Source organism: Rhinolophus sinicus, chromosome 15 (genome assembly GCF_057876585.1).
Source record: "Rhinolophus sinicus isolate RSI-liver-muscle chromosome 15, RSI-T2T, whole genome shotgun sequence".
Classification (NCBI taxonomy): Eukaryota; Metazoa; Chordata; class Mammalia; order Chiroptera; family Rhinolophidae; genus Rhinolophus; species Rhinolophus sinicus.
In genome coordinates, this window is record NC_142515.1 from 109,930,400 (window position 1) to 109,955,263 (window position 24,864).

General features: G+C 42.9%; 1 protein-coding gene across 2 annotated transcripts in view; it reads right to left on the reverse strand.

Annotated features, from left to right (window-relative positions):
- The window catches only part of TMEM131L (transmembrane 131 like), a 145,638-nt gene that overhangs the window by 116,400 nt on the left and 4,374 nt on the right, over positions 1-24,864 (reverse strand). For both annotated transcript variants that reach the window (XM_019722360.3, XM_019722355.3), the window contains exon 3: positions 21,230-21,273. In XM_019722360.3, coding sequence (XP_019577919.3) covers positions 21,230-21,273 — 44 coding nt within the window. The remainder of the gene's footprint in view (positions 1-21,229; positions 21,274-24,864) is intronic.

Consider the following 24,864-nt stretch of genomic DNA (forward strand, 5'->3'; position numbering starts at 1 on the left):
GCAGCCCACGTTTTCTGCATTCAGAGAAAAGGACAACAAAATCAATCCAGGCTTACATGCTACATGTGTACACCGGACAAATGCAGAACCGGCTCTGCTGTGTAGCAGCGTGAGGTTTCTCTTAACTCCAGTGGGTTTTTTTTCCCCCAAGAAAGGTTGGCAAAAGCTCGAAGCTGATATACCTGCAAAGTTTGGAACGGACTCTCTCCTGCATATGTTCTATCAACTTCTAAATGGCAACTTCTCAATTTCCAGCATCCAACTACTAGCTTCCAAAGTGATTGAAACCGAAAAAGACGAGGGTAATTGGGGAGCCCCACCTTGCCCAGAAGGGCAAGGAAAAGCTCCTGGGGACCCACAGGGTGACAGAAGCTCAACTCTTCATTGTTCATACTCTGTATAAATACTAAGAGAGAAAACACTTTGCATCTTGTGAAGAGAGAGAAGAGAGTTTTAAAACAAAACTATATTCTCCCTTTACCTCCCTACCCACCTCCAAAACTACACACTCTCTCACACACACTCAACTCAGATAGTGCAATTACCCATGTAGGTTGTAGCAAAGAATGTGCAGCCTCTATTCCAGAATCCTGCAAAAAAACATTTTTATGAACCAATTCACTAAAACACATGTTCCAGGATTTCAAATTGAACAGAGAGCCGGAAATGAGTGGGAGAACAGGGAAAGCTGGCCTCGGCGCTTCTTGGCTCTGCTGCTACAATCCAGGATTCTCGCCCCAAAGTGGACTTTTAGGAAAAGTTCCCAGTGTGAGAGGGCCTCTCAAAGTCTCTTCATCCTCTTAGAGGGGAAAAAAAAACATACAAAGAAAGGCCTGATGGAAAGGGCTCCCGGCTCAGGACGCCTCAAAACCCCTGACTCTGTCCAGGACCTCTGGGCAATGTTTGTGAAGAAAGCAAGATGCTCATTTTCCATCCTCCTCCATCTTCTCCCACCCGCCTCCTCCAACTTACATAAACTGGCAATGGCAGGCAGACAGAAAAAGAGCTGTGCCTTCAATCTGACAAAATACAAAAACCGAGAAGGCAGCATAACGTTTTCCTTTATTTCGCCAAAAGCTTCAAAGTGCTTCCACACTGGCCTCTGCTACCAAACACTTTAAGAATGTCAACAGAAGCTGAATCGAGATGTATATCTGGGTGTTCATTGTAGAATTCTTTCGAGTTGTCTTTATTTTTGAAATTTTCTTAAGAAAAAAAAATATTTAGGTATTTCTGTATTTTGTGATATAGCTTTGGGAACACACATGAAATAGTAAAGGGTGGAAAAGACTATAGTCTGTGATATATATATATATAAAAAAGCCAGGCACTAATGTTTGTCATCAATTTCTAATTTCAAGTCTGTGAGTTCAGCACACAAATGACTTTCTTTTCCAGAACGGGACAAAACAGCAGCAATACACGTGACACACTGTAACATGGAAAATGCTTTCCCTGGGGTGCAGACTTCAAAAACATGCCTTTGAAAATATGAATGACAGAAAATATAAGGGCTAATTAAATCAAATTAACTCTCTCGGTAGATGATTCTAGGGAATAAAAAGTGTCAAACTGGGTTAGAGAGTCACAGGTTTCTGACAGGTTTAGCTCAGAGGTGCCTCAAACATAGGTGTTTACAGGATGTCCCCCACCCACACCCCCAGCTTCAAGCAGCATGAGGTCTAACTCAAAACAAAGTAAGTAAGAGTATTGCTCTCACTTGACTCACATGACCTGAAGTCCCAGACAGTTCCAGAGCAGGTTGATCACGTCTTCATTAGAGGTCAATGTTCTTTAGAGGCAAGAGATACCCAGAATCCTTAAGCAACATTCCCTTCAAACTGTCTTCATAAACATCCAATCCTACGTCATTCGCTGACAACATCGAGGGGACAACCATGCCACTGCCGCGGTCACACCACACACACAGCTGTGCGGAAGGGACTGACCTACTGACTGAGCTCCATTTCTGGGGTTGGTCTTTCCTGCCATGCGTGGCCACCCCAGCTGAACAATAAGATGCAGGTGGGGAGGCAGGTCTTGAAAGGCCTAAAATATTCCTTTGCCTCAGTGGACCTCCCCGTCCCCAGTGTAATACAGGAGCCTGTAGTTATCTTTTTGTATACCAGTCTTCTACAGAAAATTCTGTTGAAATAAAGCGATCAGTGATTTAAAATCTTTTCTTTGAAGCTGTCGTTTAGGCCAAGCTTCTGGAGTAATGCCTAGGCAAGAAGTATCTGATTCCTTCCTAAAGAATTCCTATCCATTCAATCCATAGCCTAATCTGTTTTGATACTGTGACTCTGAATGGGATATTCTCTTCAACCAACCAAACTCCTGATTTTCGGTTACGCCACCTGCAGTGAGGCTGGCTTGACATTCAAAAGCCCTGCTGGCACTCTAGGAATTCATCTTCACACTTCTTTTCTGGCCCGAGCTGACACTCCCTAAGCACAGGTACAGCCATATCCGTCTTAACCTGCTGGAATAGCTTCCTACTAGTTATGCAAATAGCTACTACCACTCCCTCACCCCAGGACCGAGCTGACAAAAGGGTCAACACCTGGCAGAGCAGGGGTGCCCCCAGGTCCACTGCACCCCTGTGTCAGAGCCAGTGTTTAGAGCATCACCCTAATCAGCCCACTGGTGTCAGTAACATGACAACTCCACTCCCAGCTCCGCCTCAACAATCCCAAACTCCCATTAACTAAATGGCTCTTCACACTTTCCCTTTTCCCATGGCCTGGCCTCATCTTCACTCCTCATTTGCAAGAAAATAGCTCCCCAGTCGTCAGGAGAGACGGCATTAAGCAAGGTCTACAAGCGAATGAAAAGCACCTCAGCGAAAGGGCTTTCCCTGGCTCCCAGCACTCAGATTCCATCAGGGCTTACGGGTAGCTCTATCTAAGCTTCCGGAAGACAGGAGGGCTGGTTTTTTTAATGTACCTTATGGGATAATAGGCAAAAATGAAAATAACATTTCACTACGAAAGGAAAACAACGAACACTTTTAAGTGTATTCTTCCGGACGGCACAGTTTTGTTTGTGCAGCGTCATACAGGTAGGTCTGTGTTTTCAACAGCAGCCCTGGCAGCTGTTCTAAGGGCAAAACACAGCAACATCTGGGGAACCTATCGCAAAACCTGGCATAGACCCACTCAATCAACATCAGCACTGTCCTTTAAGAGAAAAATTTTTTATTGCAGCATAACTGCCATGTCATGTGATATTAGTTTCAGGTATACAACATAACGATTCAATATTTGTATATACTGTGAAATGATCACAATAGCTCTAGTTAACATCTGTGGGGGCAGAGCCCCAGAAAGTAGTTTCCAGGCTCTCGGCCTCACATAGACAGGTGCTGGCTCAGGTAGTAAATGGCCATCAACTGTGATTGCATGGCCATCAGCTGTGGCTAGTTGGCCGTCGGCTGTGACCAGTGAGCCATTGGCCACTGGTATAACTGCTGTGGCTACGCTAGCAGAAAGAAAGAAGAATGGGGGCTAGCAAGAAGATGGCGGCTGGGCTGGCAAGCGTGGATGGCGGTTTGCGGACAGTGTGGATCCAGCCTCCAGTGAGAGTATAGTGCCGCCAGAGAGAATATAGTGGTATGACTCCCCTACCTATGGCTCCGTGGGTGTTCCTTTTTGGCCTCACCAGTTCCTGCGTTCTTGTGTGGGGAGCGGGAGCAGAGACCCCGCAGGCCTTCCTGCACGACAAATGGCGCAGCGAGCAGGGTCTCCCGCACGACAACATCTGTCCGTAATTTTTTTCTATAAACAATTCAATATCGTGACATCTTTCTTAAATATTTTACGACATTATCTATACAGATGTACTGTTGCACACGCACGTTGTTTCTCGTTTTTCCCCCCAGTATAAACAGACTTCGCTGTAAGTATATCTTTGTAAACTTATCCCACTGTTTTAACTCTTGAAAGTGTCACTTCTTTAATGCAGGCACACACGTTGGTAGGTGCTGCCAACTGCATATTCCCCTCAGGAGAGTTTCCTTACACGTACCCCTTTACGTCTGTCTGTGAGGACACAGCTCTGGGGAGAAGGCACCATTATTGTCCCAACTTTACAGATGAGAAGACTGAGGCTCAGGATCACACAGCTAGTAAGCCAGAGACAGGATTCAAACCCCAAGCCCGGGGACTCACTACCTGCACTAGTTCTGGCTTCTCAGATGCCACAATACCTTGGCGGGGGAAGGATTCTCCCCTGCAAGCTAGAGAAGGCGCAGGCTGGATCAGAGCACTTGCCGTTCCCAGCAGCACCACCACTAGAATGCCGACAGCCTTAATTGCACAGCAGGTCAGGATGGAGACTTCACAAACTGCACTGTTTTAAACGCCTTATGTGTACGTATGTAATTAATTCTTACAATGAACTCTGTGATCAGCACTATAAGTCATACCCATATTTTAGAGAAAGGAGAATTAAGGCACAGAGGGTGTTGGCAACCTGCCCAAAGTCACCAGCTGGGGCGGCCAGTTGGCCCAGTGGTTAGAGCACCGTGCTCATAACACCAAGGTCTCCAGTTCGATTCTCACATGGGCCAGTGAGCTGCGCCCCCCACAACTAGACTGAAAATAACGACTTGACATGGAGCTGATGGGTAGGTCCTGAAAAAAACACACTGTTCCCCAATATTCCCCAATTAAAAAAAAAGTCACCAGCTAATAAGTAGGAAGTCAGATTCAAACCCAGAGGCTCTGGCTCCAGGCACATCTCTCTGTCACTGAACTCCTACCCTAACTTGCGGCTGGAAAAAAATACTCTTGACTCAGGTAATCATGACCATAGCTACCTGTGTCTCACCATCTTATTCACAGTCCTGCCCACGACCCCCTCGGGCTCCTGACCTTAGCTCATTTCTTAACTTCCTGGGCCCTACTCCTCCTTACCAGCTGTCTCCTCCCTAACTCTGCCAGCTGCTCTCCTTCCCACCCACTTCTCTTCATCCCACCCATCTTTGTCCCATTTTCTGTTCTGTTCTTTCCACCCCATCCCTAGCCCTAACCCAACATTATACGAAGCCAGAAAAGACATAAGGAACTAAATTAAAAACTCAGCTCATAAACATACAATACTTCGTGTGTCACCAAAGTCACGTGCTCCTCTTAAAACTATATACATTCCTCGAGGGCAGAGCCTGTATTTATAACCTACTAGTTTAACCAATATGCTCCAGGGCTTTCTGGTAACCGTGCAATGCCAGTTTTCTATCACCAGCATATTGTCTTTTAATCACTGCTTACAGCACAATATTTGTTTTCCCCAGGTCCTATTTGGTACATTTGAGATATTATACCGGGCGTGCCAAGAAAATGTATACAAGAGGACACTTCAGTCAATGTTGCTCAAGCAGTAGTTCGCCAAAGTGTTTGGCTGATGGTAACCACTTTGAGCACCTCTTGTGATTGCAGAAGTCAAACGTGACTTGTGTTCATATTTTTTATTGGTATATATTATTACAATTTTAATACAGTTTTTCTGTCTAAAAATGTATATACATTTTTTGGTACCCTCTGTATATGCATAATTTTGAAACTCAGTTAATGATTTATGCAAAGTTTTGTGCCTATTAATGAATGTAATACAGACTATTTCAAAATAGTCTTTGAAAATCTCTCCAGCTGGGGCATCATCAATTTGGAAAATGTAATGATCTGGATAAGGATGAGTGAAAATTCAAAAGTTCAACAAGTTCCCTCTATTTTTAATCCAGGGAAAAATATTTTAACACTAAGCATTTAATTATAAGGATGATCTGCAATCAAACGAATATGTTAATTTTAAGTCACCATGATCATGGACATTTTGATCAAAGCCTTTGAGCTAAATTATGTATTAAATAAAAATTGTTTTAAATAATCTTTAAGTCAAACTTCCCATAACTCGGTATTGTACTTTCTCAGCTTACATGAATTAAGAACATTTCAATACATGTAGATAAATGGTACTATTCCATCTTGTTTTTCCTGGTTTACTCATCTTAAAATAGAGGGGAACTAAAGAAAGAAATGAGAGCAAGTGAGAATTTTCTAATCATTTCAATTGACATCATGTCTGTAAATGTGAGACATTCAAAGTCTGGAATCCAGTCTCAGCTCCAACACTTCTCAGTTGTGACAAGAACTGAAACGTTCAGAGGCATGAGCCTCAACAAACTCAATAAAATGGAGCTAAGGCTATTTTCTCTTGGGAGGGTCTATGAATTAAGTAAACTAATACTTTTTTTTTTAATGTTCGATGTTCCATAAATGTTAGTTCTCTACATCCAGAATCTTGGTTTCATGATCTCTGTTTGCCAGATGAGATCTGCTTTATGAAGTTATACAGACCAAATGAGAATACACAGCCCTATGCTTTAAACTACAAAGTGTGATATGTTAGTTAACGGCGAGGAAAAACCAGTATGCTACGACATTCTCGGTTTTAAAAATTAACAATTTTAATTTAATTCCTCGATGAATGTTTTAGGCTACAAAAGGAATACAAACTCAGTATAATAAAAATTGTAGCAAGCAGAGTCAAGTTCAGGACTCGCCCATACGATGCTTTTGTACAAATTTGAATAAGACACCCCCTCTGGGAGAACACAGCTCCAAGGGTAAGATCAGCCTGGCTACCCTGTGTGCCATGCCACAAAGAGGCTAAATCAGCCTAGCCCTCCATTCTCTGAAGGCCAGAAGAGACTTAACTTTCAGGGCTTCAACTCCCATGAAAAATGTTAGGGCTCCAATCTCCATAAAAACTAAAATCTAAATATTTCATTTATTTACTATAATAGATGTGTACTAAAGCCACTTAATCGGGATTACATTTTATAGTACAAACAATATGTGCTTTGTGCTGCCAAATATATCCAAAACGAGACATTACAAGAAAAACACTCCCAAAGTTATATAAATTTAAAAAACTCACAAACTAGAATAGCCTAAATAACTTTTGGATACCAAAAGCCTTCATTTGGGGAACCAAAAGAAACCTTAAAAAAAAAAAAAAAAAGTACTACTAAAAAGTAATCCAGAGATTAACTATCTTGAATGTGTACACAGAGGGCTTTTACAATAATGTTAAACAACCGAAACACAAATTGGAATAAAATAACTAATGTGACAAAATACTTAAGGGTGTCCCTAAACAGACAGGAATAAAAGTGGTTTTTATGAACCACCTGAATAATTACAGTGGAATAGAAAACTGACATGAATCACTGAGAAAACAATAATACAAAAGACTGGTGATTTAATTTCCTATGATTAATACCTATAATCACCATCTACCTGATCAAAATCCCTAAAGGGGAGGTTGGGGGGGGTGAGTGTAGATTAAAAGAATTCCCACAATCCAGACGCTAGATTTGTTTTTCTCTTCTCCCTTTCTTTACCAGCTTCCTACTCCCCCTTCTTTCATTAGTCAGTATTACAGGTGTGCAGGTCTCCTGAAGTTTTTCTGTCTTCAGTTTCTTTCTCCAGTTTCCCCTTTTAGCCCCAATTCAAAAGCAGAAATAAAAAGAAAATGTAAATAGTGTGTGTTGAAGGGACAGGCCTTTAACGCAGCGAGGGACCAGGTTACCTGATATCGGCGTGGCCATCCATATAAGTAAGCCCTTTACCATATGCCACAAACATATTTCTGAACTCCCAAGGACAATGCCCACGACACATCTCTGAACTGGGCTTTGTGTTTGTTGGGCTTGTTTGGTTTGGTTTTAGGCTTCTTTTTTAATTCTAGAGTGTCAGTTTCCAACGAGAGCAGCATAACTTTAATGGACCCTTACTGTGGTAACCACGATAACTTGAAGTTTAGGCGATTTGTGAGAACCTTCCTCCCTTAATTATGGTCTAAATGTGGTAAATTAATGAAACTCCCTCCCAACTACCTAAACATACTTTCAAATTAAAACGAAGCCTGAATTTACAACCCAGGTTAAATGGATTAAAAGATTAAGGGATATAGAGCCAGTGCTTTCTCCATCTCACTCACATTTCAACCTCAAATTACCTTAGCCCTCTAATGACTAGAACAGTCACTGTGACGGCGCCTAATTACCCACGAATTACACCAACCATAACCATTTGCAAGATCACAGATCAGATTTTCCCAAAACATGAATCTGCTAATTAAGTTACATGAGAGTCAAACTAACAGGCAATTTGGATGTGACATTCATCCACCTGAAAGTAGACGTACAGGTGAAGTACTAAAATTCACAGTGACAGCAGCTATGCTTTATGCTTAGCCCTATTACACACCCGGATAATTGCAGTTAAAATATATGGGAGCAGAAACAGACTAATCTCCTTGATTCAAGCATTTCCAGCACACAACAGAAGGATTCTCCCACCAAACCAATAAATGGCTCACAGGAGCTGCTTCTGCAAGGGAGTCAACCCACAGGTCTTCATCTGCTAAGTTTAAAGTGGGAGTGAAACAAATTGAAGATACACAGACTCAACACAGCACACAGAGCCTGGCAGCTGTTTCAGGAGTTGTATTTCTCTGAATGAATTCTAATCAAAAGAATGTGGTTTAATTTCAAGGTTTTGCCTATTTGCTAAGCTTTGACAAATACAGAAATACTCATCAATCTACCTATCTATTTCTCACAAGAAAAAAAAATCATAAAATAAAAAATAATGGTCCCCAGCACTCACAACTCTGTGTAAATAAAATGAAGATGTCCCTTAGCTATGCTCTTACAGGTATGCAAATAATTCAGAAATAAAAGCCATTTGACCAAAAGGCCAGGTTCAATGAGTTGGGAAGAAACCTGTGGGGCTCGTAGCTGCCCCTGAACTCTGGCAATCCAAAGCAGTGGCAGACCCCCAAGTGCAGGTCTGAGAAATGAAAATTCGCAGCCAGTCACTTAGCAGAGCATGAGCCTAACGCTGAAGTTACTTCCTAGGGGCCCCAGAGGTGGGGGAGGGCAGGGAAAGGCGGTGAGGAGATCCTCGCAAGGGCTTACAAGAGTCTGTATGTTATGGGTTGAATTGTGTCCTCCCTGCTAAAATGATATGCTGAAGTCCTAACCCCCAGTACCTCAGAATGTGACCTTGTTTAGAAATAGGGTCACTGCAGACGTAATTAGTTAAGACCACACCATACTGATGTGGGGTGGGCCCTAATATAATAGGACTGGTGTCCTTCTAAGAAGACAGTCATGTGAACACACGGGGACACACAGGGAGAACGCCATGTGATGACAGAGAGATTAGCGTGCTGAGCAGAAGCTAAGAAGAGGCAGGGAAGGATTCCCCTGCAGGTTTCAGAGGGAGTACAGCCCTGCCAACACCTTGCTTTCAGACAGTGGCTGGTGTGTGAAGCCTACCCCGTTTGTGATACTTGGTTATGGCAGCCCTAGGAAACTCACACACCACACGTGAACTTGGGTTTCTGCTTCTTGCCCTTCTCCGTCTTGCCCTTCTCTACCCTGCCCCTTCAGCGAGCAAATGTTCCCACTGCGCCAGGAAAGAGCTACAGGGAATCCCCAGTCTGTGGTCTGGTTGGGTAGGCCTTTCTTCCCCCAAAGCGTCAAAGGAGAAGCTCAGCTCTCCTAGGCCCGCCTCCCAATTCTATTCCTTCTTTTCAGCTCCCACCCTGCAGCCGGGCCCCACCCCTGCTCCTTCTGCAAGCATCCCTGACCAGAGGCAGGGGTGGGGGGAGTCGGGCAGGATGTGGAGGCTCCCTTCAGTGTGGGCTGTGCCTGTGCTGCTTCCGCCCACCCCAGTTTCTCATACAATTTTTAGAACACTTCTTTCAGTTTTTACTTAAGTAATATCCTTCCTCATGCCCCACCACCCCCTACACACACACACACACACACACACACACATACACACACACGGCCACGTGCCCAGAGGGAGCTAGGCCAGGAGACGGATCTGAGTACACACACCACCCTGTACTGTAAGTGGCCACTCCCATCCAGTAACTGAGACTTTTTGTTACTGGGCCAAGCTTGTCGGCCAGACTCACTTCCCTCAGAATGAATGGGTTATCCCTGAGAAAGTTCCCCAGTTCTCCCCTGGAAGGGGACCTGCAATGGCGTAACCCACCTGTTTACCAGGCATGCCAGGGCATAGGGAACCCCAACGGGTGACCCGAATGGGCACACACTAAAACTCAACCTGGATCCCCTAACCATGCCAGAACTTTTTCAGAAAAATGGAATCAACAGCTGAATCTGGACAACATATGGAAAGAATACCTACGTAGTCTAAGTGTGCTAAAATCCTGGGCTCGTGAGCTGTGCTGAAAACCACCCCATTGTTTTACCTACAACACCATTTCTTATTATTTCATCTTCAAGCAAAAGTGTATTCTGAAACAAGCTTCCTTAGATGCCTTACCCTGCAACCCTCGGTTCTCAAAACCTGAGCGGGCATCAGAACGACCCGGCGGGCTTGTTTAAGCAGATCGCAGGCCCCTCCCCCAGCGTCAGGTTCAGTAGCCCGTGGGTGGGGCCTGAGAACTGGCCTGACAGGTTCCCAGGTGGTGCTGCTTCTGCTGATCCCAGGACTACACTCTGAGAAACGTCGCCCTAGACCTCAGTCCTTACTCAGCTCCAGTGACAAACTCCCCGACGGGCACTGCTGCTGGTCTGCAGCCACCCACCCCCTTCCCCGCCTCGGGTGCAGTCCTGGTGTGTTCAGTGCCTGGGTCACCCCCGCCACGAAGCAAATCTCAGGGGTCTCACCACTCCTTAAGTGGCTCCCTGAGTACGGACCCATCTTTGACCTGTGACAAAGGTTCTTTTAACCTGCCTTTGGGTGTTCCAGTGGGAGGACGCAAGGCTGTGAAGCCCGCAGCCCTCCTGCAACTTTGAGGGGAGCTGGACAGCACTGAGCCAGCAGCACAGACAGGTAGGGAGCACCTGGCTGCCCGGTGCTGACACTCCCCTGCTGTGTAAACCATCCCAGAACCACCATGGCTCCTGGCCTCTTGTTAGGTGACATAATACATTCTTTATTGTTTGAGCTAGTTGAGTCAGGGTTTTCTGTTACTCGAAGCTGACAATATCTAATCACAAAGCAAAGCAAACTAACAGGATCACACATCCACTGAGGACGAAAGGCAGCCTCTCGGCACATGTAACAATGGCATGTGGTCCACAAGTAATCGGAAAATGAGACTTACATTTTCCAGATCCTCTCAAAAGCTATGCAACTGCATGTCAGTGGATGAGCAACATTGTAAAAGAGTGTGAAACTAAAGAAACTAGCACACAACAAAGGATTACTGAAACCCAACTCTGGGTCACTCTTACAAGAGCCATTTTCTTCACGGGTTTGCTGGGAACCATACAACCCTAGAGTTTGCTGAAGAATTCAATTGCTTCCACATATCAGTCTCAGACTGAATCTCCTTCTACAGAGAGCAGATGATCAGCATATCTAACTGGGAAAATGGTTTTCCAACCTATTTCACTTTAGATACAAGGTAGACGAGTGGATCCAGAGAGGACACCTCACCTTAGGTGCCTCTTCTGCCACTTCATAGCTCTGTAATCTTAAATGGTTTAACCTTCATAAACTTGTTTCCATATCTATAAACTGGAAATGCAGACCTGGTTACCTAAGCACAATGCATGTGAAAGTACTTTGTAAACCATAAAGTATGATACAAGGGCAATTACTTAAATCCAATTTTTAATGGATTAACTGGATTAGCACAGCCCAATTTTAAGAGATAAAGATTAATCATGGTCCTAGAAGAATTACTGTGTTTCCCCGAAAATAAGACCTAGCCGGACAATCAGCTCTGATGCGTCTTTTGGAGCAAAAATTAATATAAGACCCGGTATTATATTATATTATATTATATTATATTATATTATATTATATTATATTATATTATATTATATTATATTATATTATATTATATTATATAATATATAACACCCGGTCTTATTTTAATATAAGACCCGGTATTATATATTATATTATATTATATTATATTATTTTATTTTATTTTATTTTATTTTATTTTATTTTATATTATATATAACACACGGTCTTATTTTAATATAAGACCGGGTCTTATATTAATTTTTGCTCCAAAAGACGCATTAGAGCTGATTGCCCGGCTAGGTCTTATTTTCGGGGAAACACGGTACTTCACTAAAAAGTAACATTACACACATCTGCCGTAACTATTAACTGGACCATTGTCTGGATTGTTATTTAAACCAGACTTCACCTGTTATCAATAATTTAGTGGCAGCTAGAGGAAGCGACATCCCCAAGATGGCACAACCCTAAAGTCAATGTGTACAAGGTACGACATCACTGTGAATTACTGACTAGGTCCATTTTCACAATCGTCAACTAGGGAGACCACACAGTGTCGGTGCTTTTACTGAAGCTATTCTCTGAGAACTACCTTCAAACGCATCTGTGGGTTTCTTTGACGATTTCACAGGTGGCAAATCATCTTTCCTACCGAAGTTTAGTTTTAGCCCAAGAGCCACGTGCCCTTCAGAGCCATGTTTTCTAAACGAAATACTTGAACAAGCTAGGTAAAAACAACAGGAATTGACAGGAGGGAAAAAACAGGTATGGCACTAAACCCGTGTTTCTCAAACTGGTATGTGTATCTATGCAGTAAAGAATGTCACGCGGCAGCTATGACCATTTCCTGAAACATGAATTTTACTAAAAGATTTTTGGAAAACAACCAGAGAGTAACTTTTAAATGAAGGAAAATTCTCAATAAATTTTGAATTTTTTTTTTTTTAATTTCAAAGAATTTTCATGCTTATAGCAGACTTTTCAAAACTCTACCCTCACTGCTTTGGGGGGAAACATTGGGAAAGACTGCAGTATGCAAACAAGACTTTTCCTTGTATCATTTATAAATTAGTAACAAAGGCAATCCTAAAACAATGGGTCCAAAACACAGCTTTGACCACAACATCTGTGAAATACTGTCTAGACTATCACAGTAATTGTCTGTAAAGTGGCCACATTCTTTTTACATTTATTGGGGGGGAGGGGGGAGGAATCACTATTACTCTAGAGTCATATTTCATGTGCTATAACAACAAACTAATAATTTGATGGCAATTCATTTAAAACTAAAGTAACAAGCTCCCAGGTGACCCCATTATCTTAATATCGGTGTTCCCAGACAGAGACTACTACCTTGGGAAATTATATTTCTCCACTGAACCTTGAAATCCCAAGCCCTGCTACCTTCTTCAGCAGTAAGAAGCTGGTATCACAACATATTCATAATACCTTTACAGAACCAATCAATGCTGCTGCCGATATATTGAGATCCATCTAAGAAGTATTTTAGTTTCTCCCTGATCCATCATGATGAGTAAAAAGCAAACCAAAGCACAATGCTCACAGCATACACGAAGTCTAAAACAACCAAAAGGTCAGTTCCTCTCTGGCTATCCAGCTATGAGCTTTGCCGAAGATGGACGCTGGGTTCCCAGTGGTGAAACACCCCTTCCTCTTGTTCACAGGGGTACCTTCACTCATCTGAAATGTGCTTCTCACAAGTGTCTCCTGTCCTTTTCAACACCCATGGGCACCTCTTCCTGGGCTACTGAATCTGCCTAAGCTTTTTCTTCAGGATGCACACCTGATTGAATGGATTCATGCAGGTACTTTACTGTTAAATACTGCGATGAGTAGCTATAAATAATCAGTCCAGCCAGCGAGCGGCAGACGGAATGAAGCCAGCTGAGAATCAGACTTTTCCTGTCCAGTTAAGTCACTTCGGAAGGCAATCCCTCGTCCAATGAGCACCGCGGTTCCAGCACTAACTAGTTCTGGCACAGCTCTCCAGACTTCCATTCTACTTTTTTGATTCAGGAATGTCAATATGAAGAAACTGTTTTGCCTGTTTTTATTCTAGATTAACCTGTCAAAATACACCTGGAATTACTAATAAACTTGGTTCAACTGTATTTTTCCATATAAAGATACAAATGAACACAAGTCAAATCACTCCAGTCTGTAAAAAGACACATCTAGGAGAAGTAAAAATTGCAATGAAAACCAGAATTAGGATTCTGGTCCTATTATATTATTTTCCTAATTGATTCCAATTGAGGGCTCCATAATTATATAAATGGCAAAAGTTTTGCTAAAAAATGTCACCCCCTAAAAAAACCCAACAAGGTTTTTATGGCTCGAAAACAATTTTTATACATATCAAGAACCCTGTTTAAAAGCGTGCATTCTAAGAACAGCTAAATTATGAGATCTATTACAGTGAAAGAAAATTCACTTTACATGGTTATGGCCATGAAAACCATGACTGAATGCATCCATTGTGCAACCCTCTCAGGCCCACACAACCTGCAGGCAGTGCCAGGGGGCACACATAGATAGAGCAAAAAACCCAATTAAAAAAACCACAGCCCCTAACACAAATATCATCAGGACTGTGGTTTTGAGGGCAAATATGGTTTGTGAGCTTGGATATGAAGGACATGTGAAACATGACAAGTAATCAATTTAAAAGGCTTACATTTAAAAATAGAAGCTTGCATTCCTTCAGTTAGCAGCTCTTCACCTAGGTGTTAGGTGCTAGGGTAGGGGCTGTTGATTGAGACTCAGATAGGACCTCGGGTAGTGTGAGAAAGGCGATTTCAAAACAGAGGATTAAGTGCCCTGTGCTGAGAGAAGTGCACAGTGCTGTGTGGAGCAGGCCTGAGGGTGTCAGTCAGATGAGAGAGGGCTTAGCCACAGAAGAGAAGTGTTTGGGGGAGAGGGGAGGGGAGGCTCTATGAATGAGGGGAAGTGAGAAGCAGGGGGAGGAAGGCTGAGGAGGTGAGCAGGGCCCACATCACAAAAGGCCTCCTGTGCCACACTCAGGCATCTGCACTTATCCTGCAGGTAAGAAGCTCCACAAAGGCTGTTTGTAAGAGGAACCACGGGAAAGGATGTATGATTTAGACACATTGCTCGAGGAGGAATGCGGAGAACAGACGCGGGGAGGTATAAGATGGAGGCAGGAGACCCTGTGAAGAAGCTCCAGCCATACCTGATGATTCACAGGGCATGGGGACGATGAAAGGAGTCACAGAAGGCGTGCTGATTTCTGGCGCACGCAAACGAATGCACAGTGCGGCCATTCACCAGGAGGGGCTCTGCCAGAGGAGGAGCAGTTGGGGGAGGCCTGAGAGGGCACTGAGCCCAACAGCTCAGGTCAGGACACACTCATTTAGCAGCAAGGGAGATCTCTTCGGGCACCTGAACAGGTGAGACCCCACCACCACGCCCGTTCAAGTTCCTGCTATAGATAGAAAAACCCAAGAGAACAGGTGAGATCATCTAGGGAAATAACAGACGGGAAGAGAACAGCGGAAGCCTGGGGAGGCCTGCTCAGGTTTAAAACCTACAATCCTACCCACAAGTGAAGGATCTGGGGTTGTGCCGAAAACACAGCTTCAATTTCTGGATAAGAACAAAGAAAAGTGAATAGGCGTTCCCAGCCCTGTGGGGAGTCTGAGGTCCCCTTCACTGCCAAAAGAAAGTGTCCCTAAAGATTAAGTCATTTTTGTCTGCAATTCTATCTTTCAGTGTGTTGCTGAAAGGTTAACAAGATTTTCTTCAGGCTGACTCTTCAGGATCTGCTTTTAACGCATGTAAACGGTTTTAGGAAGACACATTTTGCTGTTGTTACTAATCAGATCAAAGCACAGTTAAAAAACACACATACACACACACACAAACTCTACAGCCACTGTACCTAGCCAATCAGTATTTATTATTTTTATATAACCATTTCTAAAAGCTGAAATAATATACTATTCATACTTTGCCATTGCTTCAACTCTTCACATTCTAACAAATATACCCTACAAAGGCTTATCAGAGACATGCACAGAGCCAGCCAAGCTTCCCAGAGCATTCAGTTCTAGTAAGAGCTGAAGTCAGCTCTCATTTGCTCTCATCACCGAATCCCCAAAAGCAATCTTTCTTTCTCAGCAAAGCAATAGATCACTGCTGATATTTGAGAACACCCAGGAGAAAAACGGGGATGGAGAGGACAGAAGGAAGAAAGTTTTTCAAATATTGCTCTTCTGGCTTTCAACCAAATACAATTACACAGCATTCGCAGAAGATGAAGTCAAGATAATATAAACAAAATCTTCAATGAGGCCAGTTACCCTGAAAGCTTTCTCAAACTGTGTTTGAGATCATAGGCTAACTACTCGAGGACCCTCCACCCCGGAATGAACAGTAGTCTTTTTCTGGCCCCGCCTTGGGCAGTCTCAGGGGGGAGGCACGGAGCCTCTTCACTATCTAGATGCCCTCCCGTGACAGGTGTCAGTGCCTCCTACACTTTTCTTGGGACATATTGCAACTCTGTTCTATGGTCAAATCTATTTCTTGAGTCCCAAGGTAGTAACTGCTCCTCGGTGGGGTTCTCTCAGAGACAATGCGTCATTTTCTGGAATTCATTAAGTGTCGGCTCTACGGACGTCAGGTCCCCCTGAACATCATTAAGAGCTGGCATTGCAGGGTAGTAATTAAACTGAAAGTCACAAAAATGTCTGAGAAATGTGTAAGGAGATGTGAGTAACTTCATAAGTAAGATTAAGGATAAAGGACATTACAACAGCAGGGCACATCTAGCATTGGATTATAACTCAAAAGTATAAAGTAAGTATCTCTGAGTCCATACCAACAAATGACCAAATAAATAAATAAATTAGGGAGAATAGACACATCTCCCGTACAAAAGAATTCCAAATACTTTATGCAGATGGAACTTAATTTTACTTAATGACTTGCCTCCAGAGTGCAGCATGGAATGAGGTGAGGGAAAAAAAGTAGAAAAACCTGACGAACGGTACCTCAGCCAGGTGATTAAGATCAACTTCAAAGTGATATCTCATGTTGATATGTCATCAATATGTGATATGTGGTCAGAAGGGCAATTTCTATCTGTGGTCTTCCTCTGGCAAACCCAGCACCCCAATCTAACCATGAAGAAAAAGACAACCCGAAACTAAGGGATATTTTATACAATACCTGCCCAGCCCTCCTCAAAACTGTCGGGGTTTCAAACACAAGGGAAGTCTGACCAACGTGACAACCAAGGTGATTCTCAAGGGGAAATGACAACTAACATTAAGGTGGGGTCCTGGACAGGATTCTGGACAGAAAAAAGGACTTTAGGGACAAACAAATGAAGTCCAAGTAAAGTGTGGGGTTAGTAATGTACCCACGCTGGTTTCTTAGTTGTGACAAATGTATCACAGTACTATAAGGCGTTAACATTGGGCTCAACTACGTGAGGGGTGTGTGGGAACTCTCTGTATCATCTTCACAGCTTTCTGTGAATCTAAATCTATCCCAAAGCAAAGGCGAATTTCAAAAGTAGCAAGACATTACCTGAGCTCTGGGGGTATTACATTTTTCATTGAAAAAAAATTCCCAACTTCACAGTAAAGGTAAATGAACAGAAAGTACTTAGGTGACAAATGCACCCACATCACAGGACATTACACTTTTCAGAGGTAATTCTCTGGCGAGAACTCCAGAATCGACATTTTCAGAAAATGGACACAAAGATAGTTTCTAATAGCAGCATCAAACCTGTGTCATGATCTTGTCTGTACACATAAGGAACAAATCTCAACCAAGAGAAAATAAAGAGGCTTGGAAGTCACGTTGAAAGGAAGACAACTGGGATAAAATAATAGCAAAATACTGGAATACGTGATATTTGGAAAATTAAAATACTACATAAGTCAGGGTTGATCATGATTAAGGAGTTTTCAAATCAATGCTGTAGTGGCAACCAGCATTTTTTTTAAATAAAATGAAATAGAGAAAGAAGTTCTGTGGATGAATGATGGTGATGGTTGCACAACCATGTTAACGCACTCAATGCCACAGAAATGTACACTTAAAAATGGTTAAAATGGTAAATGTTATATATAATTTACTACCAAAAAAAGAAAGAAACAGAAAAGAGAGTGAAACACAGGTAGCAAGGGTAAGCACCATTTTCCCAATAAATAAGCGTGTGTGTACACAGTCACACATCCACATATATGCCTGCGGGAAAGTAAGTAATCATGATGTAAAATGTCTCTCTTACCGTGAGTCACTGTCAAAAAGTTTGAAAGCCACTGTTCTAAATCACTGACACAATTCTCCCTCACTCCACACCTCCATTCTGATAATCTGACACAGTGCCAAAAGACCAATAAGGATAAAGTCTTACTCATACCTTTAAGAGGGACAGAAAATTGGTGAAAAGAAATGAGTTCTAACTAGCGAGAAAGGAGAAATCTGCCTTTGCAAAAGAGACCCACAAACTCAAAAGCACATGCAAAATAAGGCTCTCTACAGGCCAGGCACACCCACCCCGGGAGACACAGAGCAGGCCTTCCTAGCTCCACGCTCACCTCATCACCTGCCTACCTGCCAGCTCTGCTTGGACATGTCATATCAAGTCTGAGATTCCTAGGAGACAATCAACCAGACTTCCTGATTTTCCTTCCCACTAAATCCTTTCCCATCACAGGCAACGCCTCCCCAGATGCTCAAGCAAATGCTAGAAGCCGTCCATGACTTCTCTTTCCCTCCCTCCACAACTGACTAGACAAATGATGAATCTGTTCCACCCCAAAAATTCATCTCAGAACTTTCCGCGTCCCTCCATCCCCACAACCGCCAGACTAGGCCGAGTCACCATATTCCTCACCTTTTCTTGCTCCCAGGATTGTGACAAACTCTGAACTCTGCCCCATAGGCGTAAATTAGCCCTCATTTAAAATTTTATGCTGAGTTTAAATGGTGGCTAGGAAAGCAATGTTGTAAATATCGGCATTTTACATAAAACGCACAATAATTTTTTAAAATATATTCAATGGAATCTAAATACCACCGCAATAATGCCCGTCATCATCCATTTTTAAAAATATACAAATAGGCTTTCTTGTATTGCTGGATATTCCCTCCAAGAGTTTTAACCTAATATACCTTTATATTTAAAGCCTTTTGCAACAAAACTATGGGTACAAAGTAAAATTTCGGATCTAACCATAGGATCTAAGTGTTAAATATTTTTTCCTTCTAAATTGAGTCACCATTATAATTTTATTAGTATGCAATTGATAAACCAACAAAATTTAATAGGTAATTAAACATAAGTCAAATTATACTGAAAATGCATCCTTTTTTTTTAATTTATTTTTTAAATTTATTGGGGTGACAACTGTTAGTAAAATTACATAGATTTCAGGTGTACAATTCTGTATTACATCATCTATAAATCCCATTGTGTGTTCACCACCCAGAGTCAGTTCTCCTTCCATCACCATATATATGATCCCCCTTACCCTCATCTCCCACCCCCCACCCCCCAAAATGCATCCTTTAATGAGATGAATGGAACTGTCTTTTTCTCCCAACAGGTTCATGTGAATATTATTTACTACTAGAATGAAATAGGGTTAGTAAGCATCAATGTAATCTTATTTTCCTTGTCCTTTTTTTTTTTCAATGTAAGCACTGAAAAAGCTTGTTCACATAAACAGATATGAATGGACGGAGCTTTGTTATAGCACTGCCCGTATATTCTCTAAATTCCCTCAATATAAAAGTCACAGTGATCTATCATGAAAAATAACTCTGGATGAGCTATCAACTGCCAATTTGATTGGGTCCTCCTTCAATTTTGTTGAAAGTAAAGAGTTGAAAACCACCAGAGTTACAAATGACTTTGTCATCCAATCAGAGTTAATCAGTTTCTCCTAACCAATATCAATATTTCAAGTTGTCCCTTTGTTTGCCCAAAATGAAACACCCAGTAGGATTGGGCTGGAAAAGAAGTAGGCCTTTCTTTTGTGAAGTGGAGAAGGATAACTTGTGACTTCAGACATCAATTGTAGGAGAATATGTGGATGTTGGGAATCTAGAAGCTAATTCCCTGAAAGTTATCCCTGAGCTTCGGTACCACTGAGCCTTCAAGTACCTCCAAGGGACCAAATATCCCAGTTTGACAACTGATCGAGACTGCCGCATGACCAAAGTATTCTCTGAAAAATGTATTTACATCTTTTGATTTGCTAGCCCAGCCCCTGCTTAAAATCCTGTAGTAACTCACACAATACTGTATTTTATTTTATTAAAAAAAATAAAACTCAAGGGTGGCCGGATGGCTGTTGGTTAGAGCACGAGCTCTGAACAACAGAGTGGCCAGTTCGATTCCCGCATGGGCCAGTGAGCTGCACCCTCCATAACTAGGTTGAAGGCAACGAGCTGCTGGAGGGGCGGCCGAATGGCTCAGCTGTTTAGAGCGCGAGCTCTCAACAACAAAGTTGCGGGTTCAATTCCTGCACGGGGTGATGGGCTGTGCCCCTTGCAACTAAAGACTGAAAATGGCGACTGGGCTTGGAGCTGAGCTGCACCCTCCACAACTAGATTGAAGGACGACTTGGAGCTGATGGGCCCTAGAGAAACACACTGTGACCCAATATTCCCCAATAAAAAAGTAAAAAAAATAACACTCAAACTTCTTACTGTGGCCTCCAAGGTCCTACCTCTTACTACCCCACAAACCACTCTGGCCTTCTCCAAGTTGCCAGTGGTTCCTACCTCAGGGCCTTTGCACCTGCCATCTCCTCTGCCCAGAGCATTCTCCATCTGCTTGCTGTGTGGGGGCTTCGCACAACCTCCAGACCTCAGCTCAAATGTTACCTCCTAAGAGGGGCCTCACCTGATTGCTCCATCTACCTCATTACTCTCTACCACAGCCCTCTAATTTTTGATAGTTCTTTTAAAAGCATAATTATTTTGTTTTGTTTGCAATAATGCCTGACTCCCCCACTACAAGCAATACAGGTCTTGTTCAGTGTTTTATGTGTATATCCAGCATCAGGCATGGGGTCGATGCTCAGTAGATATTTGTGAACAAGATGGAGAGTGGAAGCATGCCATGGGAAAAGTGAAGTTGGTGGGGTGTGTGTGGGTATGCGTGGGTGTGTTGGGGGGAGCGGGTCAGTGTGTGTGAGTGTATTTAACAGCTTTCTTATTTCCAAACAAAGTACAACCTTATTTCCAAACAAAGTCGTATTATTAGAGAATATAGATACCCCAAAGGCTAAAGAGAAAGGTCTATTACAGATAATATTAAACATGGAAACACAGACATATCAAAGACTTCAGATAGCATCCAAAGTGGGCAGGGAAGTTCAGCAAGTATACGCTCCCAAGTTTTTACTTACCTCTGTTCTGGAGAATGTTCTTCCATGTCCTCTTCAGAATCACCCTATTGAAAAAGAACACGCTTTAACAGTTGTTTCAAAGAAACACAAAATCTCCACAAAAAAGTTCTTTAAATCTCGCAGGAGTGATGAACTTGTAACGCATGTCTACAGTAGTGCCTCCCACACAGCAGGCATTTGATAACGATGTACTGAAAGAAACAGTGACACTAGCAATGACAGTGCTAAAAGCCACAACTTCCCAAGTGATCCCCTATATACGCACTGTAAATATTCGACCTATTTAACATCACGACCTAAACATAATCTCAAAAGTAGTTTGACATCACTTCTCGCCAGGAGCATTTTTTAATGTTTCCGTTTAACCATACAAGGTAAAATGTAATGATACTTAAAATTCCCAAATACAGAAAACATACTGTTTGGCTCAGAATCCCCTGAATGAATGAATGTCTGATAGACTTTGCCATCAACATACAAAGGCTGATAAACATTATAAATGGCATAAATAATCACGCTCTAAAGTGATTCCAAAATCTTCTTTCAGATTAACCATGCCAAAAATCAGCCCCCATATCACGTACCAGGAAGGGAAAAAGAAAGGGGTCTTGAAACAGAAACAGTATGTAATGGGCAGGTCCCATGAAATACTACATTGTCATCTGCCTGATGAATGTCATCTTGACTATTCTTTCTTGAAGCTCGCCCCTGCTGGCTTCAGGCACGTGGCCCCTTCCTGAACCTGCAGCTTCTCTCGGACCCTTGGCTCTCTTGGTAACACTGCCTCACTGCCCCTTTCCTTCCGTCACTGCCCATCCTCCTGGGCTCAGACTCCTCTACATTAATTCCCTCTGGATGTTAACTCACACTTGTAATCATGGGGCCCAAGTCCCCATCTCCAGCCCCAACTTCTCACTCACTCACGCATGTAGACACTCAGTAAATGCCTATCTTTCCACAAGAACCAAAACTCACCTTGTTTTGGTCAGCACGGCCCATGGCAGGTGCTCCCTCACACATGTAGGATGAACTAATTCACAGCTCCAGCCCCACTGTCCTATGCCTCCAGGATATATGCACTTTGTCTTCCCAGAAACAAGTAGGGCCGACACCAGATTTATCCACGTCAGGGGTCCCTGCCAAGTCGCTTCTATTCTAACCAGCCTCCTTCCGTCAAAGGTACCACCACACTCTCTGACCCCAGGGCAAACCCTAGAGTGGGGCTTACACGACTCTCCTTCCTTCATCTCCAAACATTAAAGACCCACCCACTCATCTGAAACACAGTTCAGACCTGTCCTTTCTTCTCCTTCCCTTCTGTCAGCAAACTGGCCCACAGCATCAGCACCCCAGGCCCTCATCACCACCACCGATGATAGGGTTTTCTTCTCTAAGAGTTCGGCCTTCAACCGTCCTGGGTGACCCTGCCCGGCCAATCTTCCTCTACATCCATCATTCCTTACCAGCCACCTGGTATGGCCCCAGCATCCAACGTCATTGTGCTCATCTCTGCTCAAGAAGCTCCCATGGTTCCCTAAGTGCTAGTCAGATAGACTCCAACCTGCTTCCCCTGAACTGACCCTGATATACCCATCCCAATCTCTACAACCAAGCTTCAGCTGAGGCGCTGGGCTCCGATTTAAAACATCAGCATAAATACAATGAACCTTCACCTACGTGAGGGAGGCTCTAGGCTACATCCCAGTCACGTGTCTGCTCAGGCGGAACTCTAAGGGGCCCCTGCAATACACACAGCTTCTCCTCTCAGTTCCTACATTTCAGCATTTGAATGTTATCTCAGGGTATTACCAGCCTTATCTCCCCAGCAACACCACACTCTCAAAGGCCAAGGACTGAAATCCTGTCATTCTGCCCCCAACCAGGCGAGTGGGGGTGGAGCAAAATGAGTGAAGGTGGTCAAAGGTACAAACTTCCACTTCTAAGTAAATCATGAGGATGTAATGTACAGCATGGAAAGTACAGCGAATAATACTGCAGTGCCTATTTGGAAATTGCTATGAGAGTAAATCTTAAAAGTGCTCATCACAAGAAAAATTTTTGTAACTATGTACTGTGACATCTAGACTTATCAAGGCGATCATTTCACAATACATACAAATATTAGCTCATGTTGTACACCTGAAACTAATATAACGTTATATGTCAATTACACCTCAATAAAAACGTTTTAATAAAGATAATTTAAAAATACTAGTAGATATGACTATTTTTTAAAACTTTATTTAAGCAAATTTTCCTAAATCAAAACAGAATATGAAAGTAATTTCCCTCAGATACAGGAACTTTATCTACTACAATACTACTTTTCTGGCCCGACTGTGCTAAAACGCAATACAATAGTGAAGTGGCCAAAAGCAAGGGCTCTGGAGCTAAACACCTCCTGGGATTAAATCCCACCACTGCCACTTTCTTACAGCCTTGGGCAAGTTATTTAAGGACTCCCTGCCTCAATTTCCCCATCTGTAAAATCAGGTCATAGTACTTCATAGGTTTTAGCATATTAATATGTTAATACTCGCTAAGTACTTAAACAATGCCGTTAGCATTCCATCTCATGATGGTTATTATTTGTCTGTGTTGATAGCGGATATGATTAAACCAAAAATAAATCTCTATGACAAAAAGATTTCCAAATACTAGTTAATGATTCACTGACTGGAGCAAGATGCCATTGACTGGAGCAAGATGCCATTACGTAACACAGAATCTCCCATAATTAAGAATCCTCGTAGACTCAGTATACCATTTCCTATTTCACTTTCTAACAATTTCCGTTACCTAGTCTCAGGCTTTTAAGAGAGGTAAATTTAACAAGACATGCAATTTTTAAAGGCAGAGACCTTACTCATCACTGTCTCCCAGGCCAGGTCCATGCTAGGTGTCTGCTAGATGAACAAACAAGGCCGGGAGACCCCAGAGCCGACCACCCCAGACCTGACCCGTGAGAGTCTGCACCGGGCAGCAGCTGCTCCTGCAGCGCCGGTGTCCGCGTCCCACACCTAACCAGGGGCATTAGGAGTGAGGCTTCTCATCCTAGCAAAGTCTGAACGGATTAAAAGAACAAATTCTAGATTGCCCTTCTTGTTGCTAGAACTAATACGAAAATGTGATTATTGAACAATACTAGGAAACCAATGCGCAAGGCATTCAGCCTGCCATCTTTAGAACTGAATAACCTAAAAATAGAGGAACTGGACAACACACTGACAACTGTCTCTCCACCAGGAAGAACTCATGAGCTAACAACTGAAAGCCTACTGCATACAGAACCTTGTGGCCACTTAGGGCGACCAAGCTTAGAAGCCCAAACCCTCTTATGGGGAACCTAGTTAGGGCAACATACAGCAAAGAAAATCCAGACACTCAAGAAATTCAAAGAGGGAGAAATGATGACAGCGCCACTGCCAAGTTAGGAGTCAGGGAGAACTGGCCCTATACAAAAAGCAGGGCAATAGCATCCATTCTTTCATTTAACCAGTAAGTGCTGGGTCCACTCAGACAAGAGTGAGGCTGGAGTGAGCATCCCAGATGACTGACCAGAGCAGCAGACAAGGTCAGAACATGGAAGGACCTCAGGGCCAGAGCAGGTCAAGTGGATCACGGGGAATCCCAGT